Source organism: Coregonus lavaretus (assembly GCF_964263955.1).
Source record: "Coregonus lavaretus genome assembly, chromosome: 35".
Taxonomy (NCBI): domain Eukaryota; kingdom Metazoa; phylum Chordata; class Actinopteri; order Salmoniformes; family Salmonidae; genus Coregonus; species Coregonus lavaretus.
The window spans coordinates 10,035,239-10,052,531 of record NC_140022.1 but is presented as its reverse complement, the minus strand read 5'-3'; the positions used below and the strand labels follow the sequence as shown (position 1 = coordinate 10,052,531).

General features: G+C 43.9%; 1 protein-coding gene across 1 annotated transcript; it reads left to right on the top strand.

The window, feature by feature from the left end:
* The first annotated feature begins 2,981 nt into the window (after positions 1-2,981).
* On the top strand, positions 2,982-16,985 carry LOC311109777 (sodium/potassium-transporting ATPase subunit alpha-1). The gene is made up of 22 exons (XM_084152765.1): positions 2,982-3,183; positions 8,867-8,983; positions 9,210-9,269; positions 10,109-10,312; positions 10,462-10,575; positions 10,666-10,800; positions 10,899-11,016; positions 11,290-11,558; positions 11,676-11,984; positions 12,487-12,621; positions 12,782-12,974; positions 13,125-13,300; positions 13,394-13,530; positions 13,681-13,831; positions 13,998-14,166; positions 14,253-14,407; positions 14,517-14,640; positions 15,328-15,473; positions 15,591-15,721; positions 15,815-15,916; positions 16,137-16,228; positions 16,729-16,985. The coding sequence occupies exons 1-22, from the start codon at positions 3,172-3,174 to the stop codon at positions 16,755-16,757; spliced, it is 3,078 nt and encodes a 1,025-aa protein (XP_084008891.1). The 5' UTR covers positions 2,982-3,171; the 3' UTR covers positions 16,758-16,985.
* The last annotated feature ends 308 nt before the right edge of the window (positions 16,986-17,293 follow it).

The following is a 17,293-nucleotide window of genomic DNA, read 5'->3' as shown; positions in this document are numbered from 1 at the left end:
TTTGGGGCGAAGGCGCCATTAGGATGCAACGTCACCTTAGAGTCGCCAGGGGCCACGAGCAAGGAGGATTTGTAGGAGAGGATCTTCAGATCCACAGACTCCAGTGGTTCAAAAGGGGGCCTCAAACATAGCATCCAAAACCAAAACTAAATCCCAAATGGGCAAAATAGGTTTAGAAACCCGTATGAGACGGCACACACCTTTTAGGAACCACACCGCAAGGGCTAGTGGCGCCATCAATTCCCACATGACACGCTGAAATAGCCGCCATGAACACTTTTAAAGTGGAGAATGACCAACCCTGCTCAAAAAGCTCATGTAGGGACATTAAAATGTCCCCATGTGCACTCTGAAAACAAACAATTCCTTTATTTTGCACAAAAGCCCCAACGCCTGCCACTTATACGGATAAAGAGACGACAATGCACATTTTCTCGTGACGCGCAAAGATCTACGTCGGCCCTGCCCAACATTTCCCATATTCGGGAAACCAGCCAGGGGTATAGCCTCCACTACTGAGAGAGAGGGCCCCACCTGGATAGAAGATCTGCACCTGAGTTGAGGCAACCGGGGACATGCGTTGCCCTAAGAGAGTGCATGTGCACACACTTCTCCCCAGCAATAGGGAGCGAGCCCCAAGATTAAGAGGAAGAGACTGAGTCTCCCCCCATCGCTTGATGTACGCCACCACTGACATACAGATAAGACGTTTGCTCCGACCAAAGACCCAATCCATTTCCGCATCCCGCAACTCAGACTCAGCCGAGGTACGGGCACCCGGGAGAGGAAGTCACTATCGGAAAGACCAAGCCCCCTCAAGAATGCTATACGATTGTCAAGAGAACCGGCGCCGTGGACTAGGGGAAGCGGGCAAGCAACTGTAACTGACACCGTCCGAGCATGCACCGAGCCGAGACATACAAGACAACAAACATTACTATATTTGTATTCATTCAGGCATTGTTGCGACCCGAACCCAGCTTGTTAGCCATCTTAATCTCATTGCTACAAGAAGCTAGGAGAACAAATACAAACTCCAGCACACAATGTCCAGGGTGTGAGCACACTCTACCACAAAGTCAGATTGTCTTGTGTTCCAAAAATGTTTGTTTTTAGTAGCGTGAATCGTTCCTGCTCACATCGAGGTGAAGAGCAGAAGAATTGAAGGAATTAATCTGAACCTCTGGCTTATTACCTGTGGAAGCCGAGGCTTCCAGCGAGGTGCGGATTTCATTGGCCTTGTCAGCCGTGATTTTATTTCTTCAATCGAAGTCGCGAGAGTGCTACTCCCCATAGTTGTGTTGTACCGAGAGTACCGACTGAAAAATAACATATTATCACCTGCTGTTTGATGCATACAGTGAAAAGGGAGCAACTTAAACCAAAACAATGGTGTTGTTATATGAAAGAAAGCCTGGATTTGTTTGGATTTGTGTATGGGTCAAATGCAAAGCTGACTTAGATCAGTCTATAGGCCTACTAGGGACAGCTTCATCCTACTCTGAGACCAACGTGTTGACTGGTATTTCTTCCCCACTAGGGGGCTTTATGCAGATAAAGAGAGAGGCGCGTCCTCTCGCTCGCTCGGCAGCGACAGGAACGTGATAGTTTCCATGGCAACTCATTTATAGGATCGGGCTCACAGCTTGTATATACAATTTGAGATATTTTTAGTTCTGTCTTTGAACATGCACACACACACACACTGTGCCTGAGTGTGCTGCTGTCTGTCCATCTGTCCATCAAGTCTCTCCAAGTAGAATTCATGCTAATGCTTTCAAGCAGCTTCTTGGGTACAACAAGCCCTAGATGATACTGTACATCGGCATAAATCATGAAGCAAAGTCTTGTGTATAAAAATATTAAATTCAATATAATTAGCATTTCGAAGGGTTTTTCTTCGACTTTAGTTGACCTGTCACTGGTGGTGGAAATGTCAGTGTCTGAGTGAATGTGTTTTCATTAGAGTTTGTATGTAATGCTCATTATTTTTTTTTATGTAGATTGTCTTATTGTAGGGTGAAGCCAAAGGGAAAGGTTGATATTTGGGTGGACAATAAAGATGTGTTCTTCTATTCTATTCTACCTCACACAAGTAGAATGCTACACTAATTACAGTGAGCTATAGACATGTGGTTGAATCTGCCTCTGTCCGGTTCTGCCGTGAAATACCTGGGCCTGTATCCACAAAGCAACTCAGACTAGGAGTGCCGATCTAGGATCTGTCCATATAATATTATTCACTATGATCTAAAAGGTTAACTGATCCTAGATTAGCACTCCTACTGGAGTCCGAACTGAAGGGTGAAGTTAAGACATAAAACAGGACCTTGAGACGGGGTTAATGGTTAGGATGCCACAGTTAAAGAGTTAATAATTTGTAGATGCAACAACCTGTCATCTTCCAGGCTTCCATTACTCTTCTGACAAGGTCACATTGTCCACGAAGTGTTCATGACAGGGTCAGGAGGGAAGTTTACATCCTCCGGGGTTTAACGGCCTGGTTCGTTCTAGTTTAAACTCCTAAAGACCAGTGATGGAGTTTAAATTGAAATGATCGCTTTCCATAAATGAGGTTAAAATAAGTTGAATGAAGGGAGAGAGAGCGATTGAGAGAGAAAGATTGAGTGAGTATGTGTGCGTGTGTTTAAATAATGTTCATTCTTAAATCTATGGGGAAATTAAGAGAAAAGGGACAAACAAAAAATGTAGAGATATTCTTAAAGAGGATTGAGGATAGGCTAGTACCCATTATGAATAGGAGTGGTGAGAGATATTGACAGAGATTTCATCCTGATATGAATAAGCCTGCACAGAAGAAAACAAGTGACTTTCCTTCAGAAATATTTGAAGTTACAGAGACTAAAGTCCATTGTCACGCCATGGATTCAATCGTACTTTATGAAGGCCGATAATCGTAAAACGTTCAATAATGGGGACTCCGCCCCTCCATTCTATGTTACCATGGCAAAAAGTGCAGACGTCACGATCGAAAGAACACTGTATATAAGTATTGGACGTTTTAATGAGACGGGGAGCTTGGATGCGTGTCCGGGAGGAGTGACACGTGTGGATAAGGGCACATCCTGGGGCAATACATTTTTCAAATCGTTTTAAGTAAATTGGGATTTGATTGTTCAATACGTTTTTTTCCTCCACAAAACTGCAAACATGGGACGTGGAGTAAGTGCGCTTTTTCTTTCCATCTTCACATTCCAGCTCCTCCATGAAATTCTACTGTAGCCTAATTTACGCTATTCTTAATTGTAGGCTACTAAAGTGGTATGGAGTTTTTATTATTATAATACAGGGGGTTGTTGAAAACAAAACGAAGTTGTTTTGAAATTATCACATGTACGTAGATGGCCGCATTTTTTCAAAATGCCTGCGAGGGGAAAGTGACTTCCGCATTTTGTAGGCTGAACAAAAGTTGCTTTCATACAGTGTCTTGATCGAGTGTCAATTAGGGTTAAAAACGTGTTCTTTTTACATTGATACTGAAGAGCCACAGGTTGGTTAGGTTGGATCTAGTCGCCATTGAGAAAAGCTTGTAAACTCTGCGATGATAGAATTGGCGGTTTAAGAGAAGTTTGAAGATTGATACAATGTTTCTTTTCATCGAAGTAAACAGCCACAAAGGTGGCTACAAATGTAGCGTGGCCTGTTTAAATTCGAGTTGCGGGAAGTGGGGACAGACATGCTATCTTGTGACTTGTTACTTTGAGATACACGGTCATCCAGAGCCTGTAGCACACTTCTAAATAGAAGTGGTCTTTGTTTCAATGAGTCTTTCATAGTGACTTGTAACCCGCTTGACTGAATTGTATGTTAATCAATGAGAAATATGTAATATTCAGATTCCTAATCAATTGGTTAAATGTAGTTGCGACTGTAGGCTATTGCGAAAGTCTCTGTTTTGAATAATAACCGTAGTCCAGCCTACTGTCACAATATCATTCATGCGCCGAAGTTTTTTTTTCATGGTCGTTGAACGAATGTAGTTGTTTATTTTTATGTAGCTAGCCTACGTTGGAATAAGTCACCGTGGCTGCTTAAAGGGATAGTTCTGGATTTTTAGCACGAAGTCCTCATCTACTTCCCCAGAGTCAGATGAACTCGTGGATACCATTTTTATGTCTGCGTTCAGTTTGAAGGAAATTGCTAGCGTTAGCGCAATGACTTGAAGTCGTTAGCATTGGCTCACGAAACTACCTCTAACTTTCGTAATACTGGACGCAGAGACCTAACAATGGTATCCACGACGTCATCTGACTCTGCGGGGAAAATACCGAACTGTCCCTTCATAACATTTGAGCTCCTACAAAATCTCTTAAAAAATAAAAATAAAGTATTCCTCCTGAAGGCTACATGGTCGCATAAGGATTTGGCATATGGTTGTGTATGACATTTCTTGTGTAGCATAGCCTACAGTCTGTGAATGTTAACTTTTCAGAAAGATAGGCCTACAAAGTGTATTTGGGAATACCTACATCAACTACAGCCCCCTTATTTATTAATGAAAGCGATTGCTTTAAAAAAATTAAATTGTTTGTATTAAATTTGATACAAATCGGTCCAAGACAAATCAAATCACCCAGTTGCTCAATGATGTTCAATACACTAGATTTTTTTGTATATTCCTCTCTCTTGAAGGCAATATAGTTTGTCATCACACCTGTCAAAATAACTACCTGCAATTTATGGTGATGGAAAATGTATCAATTATTGGAGTGATTTTTATTTTTTATAAATGTTTTATTATTATTTAGTAGTTCTTTACAGCTACCTGTGACTCCTATATTTGGGTACTGTATTGACTACTGTATGGCAGACTGGTGGGATATCGGGGAGGGTAATCGCATCATATAAAAGGCTCGCCACTCCCTTCTGGGCAACTGATTATACAGGCACAGTGTTCAATTATGCATTCACAGCTACAGTAAGAGAGGGGTGGCTAGAGAGACAGATGTGTTGTATGATGTGAATGCAGAGCAGCAAACCTCCAAGTGTTGTTTTTGATTCTTTCCCCTGTATGGTGGTGAACACTCTGAGCCCACCCCTTCTCTCCGGTCCAGTACACGCGCAATAGGCACAGATGCTTGAATAGCCGGACTAATGATTTCCAGGAGTCCACAGAGAGGCATGAGAGAGGGGGGAAGTGAGGGGTACAGGGAGAGAATGAGGGTGGTATAGGGATGGAGGGAGCAAGGGGTGGTAAGAGAGTGGTGAGGTATTTGGAAGGAAGGGAGACTGCTGTGAAGATGGGAGGCACCAGTTGCTGCATTGTCATCATTCATAGGTTCCAGTTCAGAGGGGAGCTGGCTGAATTTTTCTGAACTGATTGAATGGAGTAAAAATGCAGCTTTATTCTCATTTTTCTGTAATGAAATGGAAAAGCAAGAGGCATGATGGGATACAACTGCTCACTGTCAACAAATTGGAACGCACAAAAGTTCCTTCCCAAAATTGAATTCTATGGCTATTGTTTCCAACTCTCAAAATAAACTGTGATGATCTGAAAACAAGGCCGTTTTCCTGTAACGTTATTAGGGGGCATTCTTTCTTAGTTTTTCCGCGTATTTTCTCGACATTTTTCATCAAGGGGGGGGGGGGGTTTGTCATTGTTTTAAAAATTCCACCACTGAGTGCGATGGAAAGTGGCTTGTGGAAAATCTCCACTGTAAACAAATGAGGTCTAGAATATGTCCAAAACAAGGCCTTTTTATTTGGCGGTGTAATTGGGGACTTCTTTATTTCTCTCCGGTGTTCCACCTCTGAGCTGCTATCAGGTTGTGGCCTCAGCTGACCATTCATTCCCCCCAGGGGTCCACTGTGGAACCAAGAGACCTGCGATCTCTCGCTCCCTAGCGCTCTTCTTATTTTTGGTTGCTCATCCTCTCTCTCCTCTATTTTGCGCTCTCTCTTTCTCTCTCCCCTGAGGATTTAACATTCTTTCCGCTCAACGGTCACTATGTATTAGGCATCCCTTTTGTCACCCGCCACCCCATCTCTGTGACAGAGACTCTCTCCCGGTTTAGCTTAGCTGCCTAAACATTATGGAGAATATTACACGTTCAGTTTCCTCCACGGTAATTTCTATTGTTCCAACTGCTGAGGAATTTAAAAAAATACTTTTGTTAAAAACATTTTTCACATAGGCCTACTCACAATCGGCATTTCGCAATAGCCACGTGCGTTCTGTTCTAACCTACATTTCACAACGCAATTGAGGAAGTTGCATCCCATTGATTCGTATTATGCTTTTAACTGTGGTTCCTGGGGTCTTAAGGAGAAACACTGGCATTCACCATCTTTTGTTCTGTTTGGAAACAGTGACTCTTCCAGAGGACGTGGTGGGAGTTTTAAACATGTTTCTTGTGAATAAATGTACTTTTTTCTAAACTGAAGAGGGAGAGAAAAGGGGGAGGAGAGTAACACGTGACTCTGTCCATTCAGATATCTGAGAGGTGTGGTTATGTCGCCTGTAGCAACGGGGCAAAGTCCCAGGGTGAGGAGGAGCCAATATGCTTGAGTGAGCAGCTTTTGTATTTGGCACACGTACAGGAACAGAACCAGGAATGGTGTTCATAGGAATTCGACCCTGGCTGTAAAATATGCACCCGTTCGACCGTCTCTTATGAACTTTTGTTGAGCTGGCGGTGGTGTTGTTTTAGCGTAAAAGTGAGAGGCCCCTCGTCTCACTGAGGCTCTGTTCTGTCTATCGCCGTTGTTTTTATGAGGACGGTTGTCGTTCTTTCAAATGGGTTCGTTCTGTCCTCTTTGAAAGGGAAGTCTTGCCGGCTTCACCCCCTTCTCCACCCACCCTACGTACTTTCTCTCTCTTTCACACACCGTTCTTTTTTTTCTTCTCTCCCTGACTTATTACACTCACTCCCTCCCATATGCAACGTTAATGAGAACAACGACTACGCAGTTGAATATACTACTCTGAACTATGGGAAAAATGGCATGCAGACCCAAGGCCTGTTTACCACAGTGGTGTTGCTCCCACTCCCAGATCAAATCATTACAGTAATCCCACGTAAGAATGCGGTAAGACTGGTATTTTAAGTGTTTTGCTAACAGGGTCTGAATAAATTCTGTGACTGTACAGTTTGTGTCCAGAATAAAGTCACTCTAAAGATATTTCTCTGCCCTGTTTTTCATCCTAAACAGAGGTACAAAGCCTCATTGTTCTCAGGCTTGTAGCGGGACCTGTTGTTTGCGTGATCGGTATTGTGAGAGATTCAACACCATTGCTGAAATCCACGCTTCTTTCCTGTTTTCAGTGCAGTAGCCTCCTGTTAAGTTTGAAAGACAGCTGAGTAATACTTTCAAAGCAGCAGCCTCGCTTCATTGTGGTAATAACTGATCCGTACAATATTGGGAAAGTAAAAGGGATATTTCTAAATAGTATTAGTAGGAAGGGGGGGGGTGCTTTTCCAAGAAGGGCAAGTCAATGTGCCTGTCAACTAATAGAAAGACCACAGGGGACTGCGACAACAGATTCCTTGAGGGGGCCCGGAAGACGCCAGCAGGACTTGTCGTTCCACCTCTACCCTTTAGTGTTCCAACAGCAAAAAAAACTAGTAGGACCCCTTATGTTGGATTCAGTTGTAACCAAACAAAGTTTGATAATCAGTCATGCCCCTGTGACTTGGGGATCACATTCTGAACCAGGAACTGTCTTCCTTACAGTCAAGCAGCTTTTGTGTAACCCCATAGGGTCAAATCAAGAAAAGCATGTAGAGCTCTTTCCTCCACAGCCAAAACACTTCTGAACACCAGTATAACCTGAATAATTTATGATCGCTAACTGCCTGACCGATGTTTATCTGGTACTGTGCATTATCCTGTTGCCGCACCTGGCTGGTACAGTGTCACAACGCCCTCCCCTTTTCAGTTGTCTAGCCGACGAGCATTCTTCAACAGGTCTTTGTCCTCTTCCGCAAAAGTGACAGGTTGATAATGGAGAAAGGGAAAAGAGTGAATGAACAATGTGGTGTTTGCAGAAGGTGAGGCGCCAGGGTTATTTTGGACTTTCACAATGAGATGACTCCAGAAGAAAGTTCTGTGTGTACTCAAGACAACAGAGCCAATGGTGTGCATCTTTTCCCCTCTGGAGAGTTCATTTTACCCCTATTTTGGACAAGGTATTGTGATATAGAGCCTAATAGTCTGACATTCCTGGATTACAGTGGAATATGTTGAAATGAACCTCAGCCCCACCATTCCACAGGTCTTCTTATTGATGCAGTTGAGCAAAGTGACATGATTGTTCATTAAGCATTCCTCATGATCTTCAGACAGATGCCATTTTAAAACGTCTGACTTTCTTCTGCTGAGTAGTGAAAGTAATTGGGCTATCTATCACAGGTCATAGACGCTAAAAGGTGAACGCCTACCAGGTGATAGTTGTGGCCGTTGTCCCTTTGGACTATCTTTGCACCTGTTGCACCATACCTGTCTAGGTCACGTTTGTTTTGTAAATGTTAACTGGGGTTACGTTCAGTAGAACAATGCTACATCAATATCCCACAAGTCGTTGGTAAGTCATTTGTAAACAAAGTAGCATTTTATCCTTTCTTCAAATGTGTGAGTCTCTCATATTGACTCAATGAGTTACCTTTCAAGAGTGGGCCCCCAGACTTGGGTTTTATGCATGCCTCGGAAGCACTATGGAAAACTATACATTACTATGAAAACTGATTCTGCATCAGTGGCTTTAGCATGAGTTGATTTTATTTTCTCAGGCAGAGCTCTAAATGGCCTCTTTCTACCTTTTTTTTTGTTTGTATTATATATATATATATATATATATAGTGATGTTCTCTCCTAACAATCTCTTCTCGCCCTCTCTCTGTAGGAAGGACGGGAACAGTATGAGCTGGCGGCGACCTCTGAGCAGGGAGGCAAGAAGAAGAATGCCAAGGCCATGAAGAAGGAGAGGGACATGGATGAGTTGAAAAAGGAAGTCGATCTGGTGAGTCGGCTTCTCTCACTTTCATCCTGTCTTTCAGGAACTGAGTCTTGGTAACTCATGTGTTGGTGTCAAGATTGGAGACGCACGTAATGTACTGTATGTTTATCTTGATAGCAATCTTGAGTAAACATGAAAACCTTGGCGTTAAGTGTCCGAACGCATTCAGAGTGCAGAGGTTCAGTGCAATACGATTGTCAGTGACATGTTCCTAATCTCCGTCCAATAGGATGACCATAAACTGACCCTGGATGAGCTCAACCGCAAATACGGCACCGACCTTAGTAGGGTAAGTCTGGCGCTTCACTCATTACTCATTTTCATTTCAGTTGACGATTCATTCATCTCCCCTGCACTGTTTTCTGTTAACAAATGAGTTGCTTATCGACCAATTCAGCTCGGTTCTCCTCAATTCGTATAGTTTCAATTATTAATTGAAAAGTTCTGCTCAAGTTATGGGTTTCGGACTCTTGGGATCTCTTCCAATTGTTAAACCGTGGAAGAAGGGGGTTATCATAGAATTGGACGTGAAAAACATCCAAGGCGATCAGAGGGGAGGCAATACGAGAGATGCTTTATCCCCCTTTTACATCCATGCAAATGAACTCTTGAATAGTAGCTTACCGCCTCCAAACTTGGTAGCACAGCTTAGCAGCCGAGCGGTCCTTTTGAATAATTCACAAGCAGCAGGCTCGTAACACCTCAGCCCAGATTTAGGATGCGCTCAAACCCAGCAGAGGAGATGGCCCTGTTTTCATTGTTTGCAGTGAGTTGCCTGGCAACTGCCAGCACCTCGACTCTCTCCAGAGCCCCATTGACTTGTTTATCTGCCTTATGTGAAATTAGAGTTATGACTTGGACCTGTAGTGTCTGTCTACCACTGACAGACCTCACAGAGAGATATTATTGTTGACAATTTGATTCCTCTCCTTTATCATGTGGCACAAGAGAGAATCTCAAGAAGGGGTGGCTAGATATGCCTGACTATAGCAAGGGTCAATAATGGTATCACCTTAAAAGATTGGGTGGGAGGGGAGCACCCATTCCTTTAAAATAAAGTCATCCTACAGCATCCTAATTTGAGGCCTCAACATGTAACGTAACACAAACAATGTTGTTTTTCCTCAGGGGTTATCCAGTGCTAAGGCTGCTGAGAACCTTGCCCGTGATGGCCCAAATTCCCTGACCCCTCCTCCCACTACCCCTGAGTGGGTGAAGTTCTGCAAGCAGATGTTTGGCGGGTTCTCCATGCTGCTGTGGACTGGCGCTCTCCTCTGCTTCCTGGCCTACGGAATCCAGGCAGCCATGGAGGATGAGCCGGCCAATGATAACGTAAGAATCTAAGATGAAGAATGTTGATTTTAATTGACATTGATGGAATTGGAAGCAGATGATGCTTGGGTTTTGTAGAACTTTTGTACTGGTGTTTGTGTGGGGAGTTTCCTTAATTTTAACACGTTCTGCATCTTTGTCCCACACAGTTGTACCTGGGTGTTGTACTCTCTGCTGTCGTTATTGTCACTGGATGTTTCTCCTACTACCAAGAGGCCAAGAGCTCAAAGATCATGGACTCCTTCAAGAACCTGGTCCCACAGGTACTACCTGTTTTTAGAAACACTTATGTTTATGTATTTTTTTCTTATTGTTAAATCTAAAGATGAATCTTGTTATCCTCTGCCTTGTAGCAAGCCCTGGTTGTCCGTGACGGTGAGAAGATGAACATCAACGCTCAACAAGTGGTGGTTGGAGATCTGGTGGAGGTGAAAGGTGGAGACAGGATTCCCGCTGATTTGCGAATCATCTCTGCCAGCGGCTGCAAAGTGGGTACTTTAAAATCCCCTTGCTTCAAATACGTCACATTCCGCCCACGTCTGTGCCATTCATTATTGTATTAATCTTATTCTCTCTCCCCACTCAGGTGGACAACTCCTCCCTCACTGGTGAATCTGAGCCCCAGACACGTACTCCGGATTTCTCCAATGACAACCCCTTGGAGACGAGGAACATTGCCTTCTTCTCTACCAACTGTGTTGAAGGTACTTTAACAGAGCAGAGTTGCTCAGATGAAACAAACCTAATAAAATGTTTTCTTCCCAGGGACTACAGTTGAAAATTAGCTATCTAGCTACATATGGTGCAAGGGCATGTTGTACATGGTCCCTGACAAATAAATAAAAGAAAACAAACCATGACTGGGCCAGCTTTGATGAAGTCCTGTAGCTGTATACAGAATTTCAACTATTTCTGAGGTTGAATTACTGTCAGCTGTGCTGTTCAACAGTAGTAAATATGATTGTTATTTCCTGCAGGAACTGCCAGAGGTATTGTCATCAACACTGGTGACCGCACTGTTATGGGTCGTATTGCTACCCTCGCCTCTGGCCTGGAAGTCGGACGTACCCCAATCTCCATTGAAATTGAGCACTTCATCCACATAATCACTGGTGTGGCCGTCTTCCTGGGCATGTCTTTCTTCGTCCTGTCCCTCATCCTTGGATACTCTTGGCTGGAGGCTGTCATCTTCCTCATCGGAATCATTGTCGCTAACGTGCCTGAGGGTCTCCTGGCCACTGTAACTGTGAGTACTGTCTTTCGGGAGTGCTTTTTTCAAACACTTCACATATGGCTCCAAAAACCAGTACATTGCCAATTTTATTTGACAGTCATGTTAAGTGACTTTTGCCTTTCTCTGTAGGTGTGTCTAACTCTGACTGCCAAGCGTATGGCCAAGAAGAACTGCCTTGTGAAGAATCTTGAAGCTGTGGAGACCCTGGGCTCCACTTCCACCATTTGCTCTGACAAGACCGGAACCCTGACCCAGAACAGAATGACCGTGGCTCACATGTGGTTCGACAACCAGATCCATGAGGCTGACACCACAGAGAACCAGAGCGGTACCTCCTTCGACAGGAGCTCTGCCACCTGGGCTGCCCTGGCTAGAGTCGCTGGCCTGTGTAACCGTGCCGTCTTCCTGGCAGAACAGAGCGGTATTCCTATCCTTAAAGTGAGTCTTTTTTTAATGTTCCATTTCCCCAGAGTGAATTGACAACAGTATACACATGGAGCTATCGAAAGGAGTTCATCATGTAAAGCTGCTGAAAAGGCTCAACAGGGTTGTCTTTCACCTTATGTAATTCCTCCCCTGTCCCTTGGGTCCCCCCGTGTCGCCTGAGTGCCTCGTATCGCCTCAGCCCTTGCAATCCCCTGGAATATAACCTCTCATTTCCACTCTCCGTTAATCATCTCGCCTTGGACTAGCTGTGATTATCACACTTAATTCCACCCCTTGCTTTCAGTTTCTCTTTGTCACCGTCTGTCTTCTTCTACCAGGCTCAATCTACAAAGATGTCCTTCTTATAAAATCTGTTTAAATTGATGGAGAGCGTTTTAATGTCTTGGGGCATGGAAGGATACTTCGGGTCCTCGGAGGTGCTAGTGTGTGAAAGAGAGTGTGCACCAGCAGCATACCACGTCCCTTCATCTTCCTACTTGTTTCCCCCTCGCAGAGAGATGTGGCTGGTGATGCCTCAGAGTCTGCCCTGCTGAAGTGTATCGAGCTGTGCTGTGGGTCTGTGCAAGGCATGAGAGACCAGTACACCAAGGTCGCTGAGATCCCATTCAACTCCACCAACAAATATCAGGTAGGTCAATGGCAGGGTAGCAACCTGCCACACTAAATAAGGATATATGTTTCACTGTAAGTCTTTGAAAACCCTTCCTTTTGGCAAAGAGATCAAAATGGTTATCCCTATTCTGGTAATCTGTTTTCAAAATGGCTGCCCCTATAATTGTATCCCTTAGCTCTCCGTTCACCTAAACAAGAATGAGGGTGAGTCCAAGCACCTGCTGGTGATGAAGGGAGCCCCTGAGAGGATCCTGGACCGCTGCTCCACCATTTTGATCCAGGGCAAAGAACAGCCTCTGGATGATGAGTTGAAAGACTCTTTCCAGAACGCCTACATGGAACTGGGTGGTCTGGGAGAGCGAGTGCTGGGTAATAGTCATTGATTTCAGTTATCACTAGTCAATACTACTGTATTTTTTGTTATTCCATCTGTGTTGTGAAATGATCCAATGTGAGCTGTACAGTTGTGCTTTTGCTCCTTTTTTCAATTCACATTTTTACCATTTTGTATCCTTCTAGGTTTCTGTCATTTCCAGCTCCCTGATGACCAGTTTGCTGAGGGCTTCCAGTTTGACTGTGAAGAGGTGAACTTCCCCACTGAGAATCTGTGCTTCGTTGGCCTAATGTCCATGATTGACCCTCCCCGTGCTGCTGTGCCTGACGCTGTGGGCAAGTGCAGGAGTGCTGGAATCAAGGTATGGTAATGTAATACTTGACACAAGACTCTTCAGTCAATCCACATAGCAGCCACTGTGATCAGACCACTCCTCTTCCCTTCCTTCCCTTAGGTTATCATGGTCACTGGTGATCATCCCATCACTGCTAAGGCCATTGCCAAGGGTGTGGGCATCATCTCTGAAGGAAACGAGACTGTTGAGGACATTGCTGCTCGTCTGAACATTCCAGTCAACGAAGTTGACCCCAGGTAATACAAAAAAAGTATTTAAGTTCTGTTGTTGGAAAGTTTCGCAACATTTTTCAGTTTTGAAGGCCTTCTCATGAGCTCTTATAGACATTATAGAAATGTCTTCATTTCAATGGGATTTCCCATAAATAAAGGGTCAATTCTTCTCAGGGATGCCAAGGCCTGTGTGGTCCATGGCGGTGACCTCAAGGACCTGAGCGCTGAACAGTTGGACGACATCCTCAAATATCACACAGAGATTGTGTTTGCCAGAACCTCTCCTCAGCAGAAGCTTATTATCGTGGAGGGCTGCCAGCGCCAGGTAATATTCAGCTCAACTTAAAGACACTAGGCCTATCTCACAAGAGAAGTAAACAGAGTGAATGTAGCGTAGATAAATTCCTTTAAAATTACAAATGTGTTTACCAGTTCTCTCTCTAGACTCCTGTCTCTCCTTAGACTCAAACACCTTTCCTCCTTATCAACAGGGCGCTATTGTGGCTGTGACAGGTGACGGTGTGAACGATTCTCCTGCTCTGAAGAAGGCTGACATCGGTGTTGCTATGGGTATCTCTGGATCGGATGTCTCCAAGCAGGCTGCCGACATGATCCTCCTAGATGACAACTTTGCCTCCATCGTGACTGGTGTCGAAGAAGGTAGACGCAGCATTTCAGTGGATTTATAATTTTGGGGCTTCCGTCTATTTTGCATTATTTTCACTAACGTTATGTACCTTTCCTAGGTCGTCTGATCTTTGACAACTTGAAGAAGTCCATAGCCTACACCCTGACCAGTAACATTCCAGAAATCACACCCTTCCTCTTCTTCATCATCGCCAACATTCCACTGCCCCTAGGAACCGTCACCATCCTCTGTATCGACTTGGGAACTGACATGGTGAGGATTTTGTGAATTTTCCTGATTTTTTTTTTTTTTGATTTTTTTCGAATTCTTTGTTTACCGTTCTGCTTTATTCAAATTCTTAAAATCCTCCTCAACTTTCCAGGTCCCCGCTATCTCTCTGGCCTACGAAGCTGCCGAGAGCGACATCATGAAGAGACAGCCCAGAAACTCCAAAACAGACAAACTGGTGAACGAAAGACTTATCAGCATAGCCTATGGTCAAATCGGTAAGACCCCTTTTCACAAAGCCTGACTTGCGCAAAACAAAATATTTTCATTCTTAGATGAACATCTCATACACCTCAAAGTGGATTATAGACTCTTTAAGTTGACTGGGTGTTTTTGGGATTAGCTGGGAGTGGGGTATGCGTCAGAAATCGCCTCCCTGGTGATAAGAGAAGGGGTCTCTGAGTGATGATGGGATGTCTCTGGCTCAAAGAGTTTCCCACTTTGCTGATGGAGACAAAAATAGGTTTAACTCAGAGGTTTCCATGTGAGCAGGACTTTCCTTAAGAGGAAACACTGATATGGACAGCATTCACATACTGCTGTTGCATCATATCATGGGTCGCGAACGTCTCCCACCAATGTGATACTCCTTGGTAATCACTGTAGTGTTGGGCCAGTAACTGAAAGGTCGCTGGTTCGAATACCTGAGCCGACAGGGTGAAAAATCTCTCGACGTACCCTTGAGCGAGGCAGTTAACCCTAATTAGCTCTAGGGGCGCCGTACTACTATGGCTGACCCTGTAAAACATCACATTCTACTGCACCTATCCGGTGTATCTGACAATCAATTATTAAATTTGTTTTATGGAGATTGGTGCAACATGGAAAAACCAACAGACAGAATGACATGGATATAATCTGATACAATTGCACCCATCTGATCCTGTCTCCCCATCTCTCCACAGGTATGATCCAGGCCTTGGCTGGGTTCTTCACATACTTTGTGATCCTTGCTGAGAACGGGTTCTTACCCTCCAGACTGCTAGGTATCCGTGTGGACTGGGACAACAAATTTTGCAACGACCTGGAGGATAGCTATGGCCAGCAGTGGGTGAGTATGCAGACAACAATGTGGTTTTCACGAGCCTAGTTGATTGGTCTGATTTCTAGATGATTAGCTGACTGTTTTGACTGTTTCTCCCTCTGTTGCTGACTTTCTTTCCCTCAGACTTATGAACAGAGAAAGATTGTGGAGTTCACCTGCCACACAGCATTCTTCGCCAGTATCGTGGTTGTACAGTGGGCCGACTTGATCATCTGTAAGACCAGGAGGAACTCAGTCTTCCAACAGGGAATGAGGTGAGTTCAGTGGCCATTTTGAAGAGCATCGGCTGTTGTTCGTTTTTGTTGTCAAAGAAAGGACGATTTAAATGCTGCTTCTGTCCACCTCAGGAACAAGATTCTCATCTTTGGCCTGTTTGAGGAGACAGCCCTGGCCGCCTTCCTGTCCTACTGTCCTGGAATGGGCATCGCTCTCAGAATGTACCCACTCAAGTAAGTAAAGACCCTTCAGTTGGGTACACTTCATCTCTTTTTGTTTTTTTTGTACAACCAAAAACAATTTTTCCAATAAAGACTAAACCCTAGGAGGACTTCTATTAAGCTTATCTATGTGTTGCTTAAAATACTAACATCTGTTTTTGGTGTATTCCGGTCTGGAGTCATTTCTGATCTGTTATTTTTGTTTTATGTTGTGTTTTTCTTTTCTCCTTAGACCCAGCTGGTGGTTCTGCGCCTTCCCATACTCTCTCCTCATCTTTATTTATGATGAAATCCGAAAACTGATCATCCGACGCAGCCCAGGAGGTGAGGCTAAATCCCTTTAGTTATTACTGTGACTATCTGCCGTACTTGTTCATACAAGTCCTAAGGTCCTCAGTTTGGCTCTCAAAACCACAAGCTTTTCCCTTGTTCTCAGGAAGATAGTAAGGCTGCATATTTAGGTAGCCTATCTGGCAAACAAGCAAAGTCTAAATCTTTAAGCAGCAGCTTAATTTTCCGATGCACTAGTCAGTGCAAGACAGTGGACACGGACAAGTTTGGGAGTCTAATCCACTCCAGTGACAATTGCTGACGTAAAAAGGGCTTTATAAAATGCATTTGGTGTGATTTAAACCGGTATGCTATCAGAGACGAAGTTGATGTTAAAGATGTCGGTCACTTGACTATCTTCCTCAGTGATCATCTGAACCACACACTGATAGTTAACATGATCATTGTTTATGTACGATATAGCCTTCCTTAGTCCACCTGTTTGACAGAGGTAATTGATCTCTAAATCCTGTTTTCTATCTTCTCTGTTTTAGGTTGGGTGGAGAGGGAGACGTACTACTAGAAAGCATCCAGTTTGCATCGCTCAAGTTCTTGCATGGTTGTCTTGCTGCTCGGAATTTTAAGTTCTGTAAAATTTGGATGTGTTTTTATATAGGGAATGCTTGATACTAAAACCCTGAGATTGCAATGATGAACCAAGACATTGACATTGTGTGCCTTGTTTCTGGAACAGGACCAATTTTATACATGTTTTTAACAGTAATATAAATAAACTTTCAGTCAGTTCCCACTTTGGTGTCAATGGTTTGTGTGTGTGTGCTTGCACGTTTCCTTGTACTTTTTTTTTTTTGGCACAGCAGAGCTCAGTGTAACTTGGAGACTTGCCAGAATAAGCACAGCATCAACAGATCTTCAGGTCATTATTTTCCTATCCTTCCTGGAGATTCTCTCCACTTCCTCACTCAGTTTAAACCATGAGCACTGCTTTCATTATGGAGTCAACTAACACTGCTAGTTGTTCACTCATTGTAGTACTGTATGTAGACCATATTTCATGTCACCTTTTGACCCATTCACATCACACTTTGTTATCCATCT

Excerpts from the sequence above, each read along its gene's own strand:
- LOC311109777 (XM_084152765.1), top strand. Across the intron at positions 8,984-9,209 it reads TGAAAAAGGAAGTCGATCTG|GATGACCATAAACTGACCCT; the intron begins GTGAGTCGGCTT and ends TCCGTCCAATAG. Across the intron at positions 10,313-10,461 it reads ATGAGCCGGCCAATGATAAC|TTGTACCTGGGTGTTGTACT; the intron begins GTAAGAATCTAA and ends TGTCCCACACAG.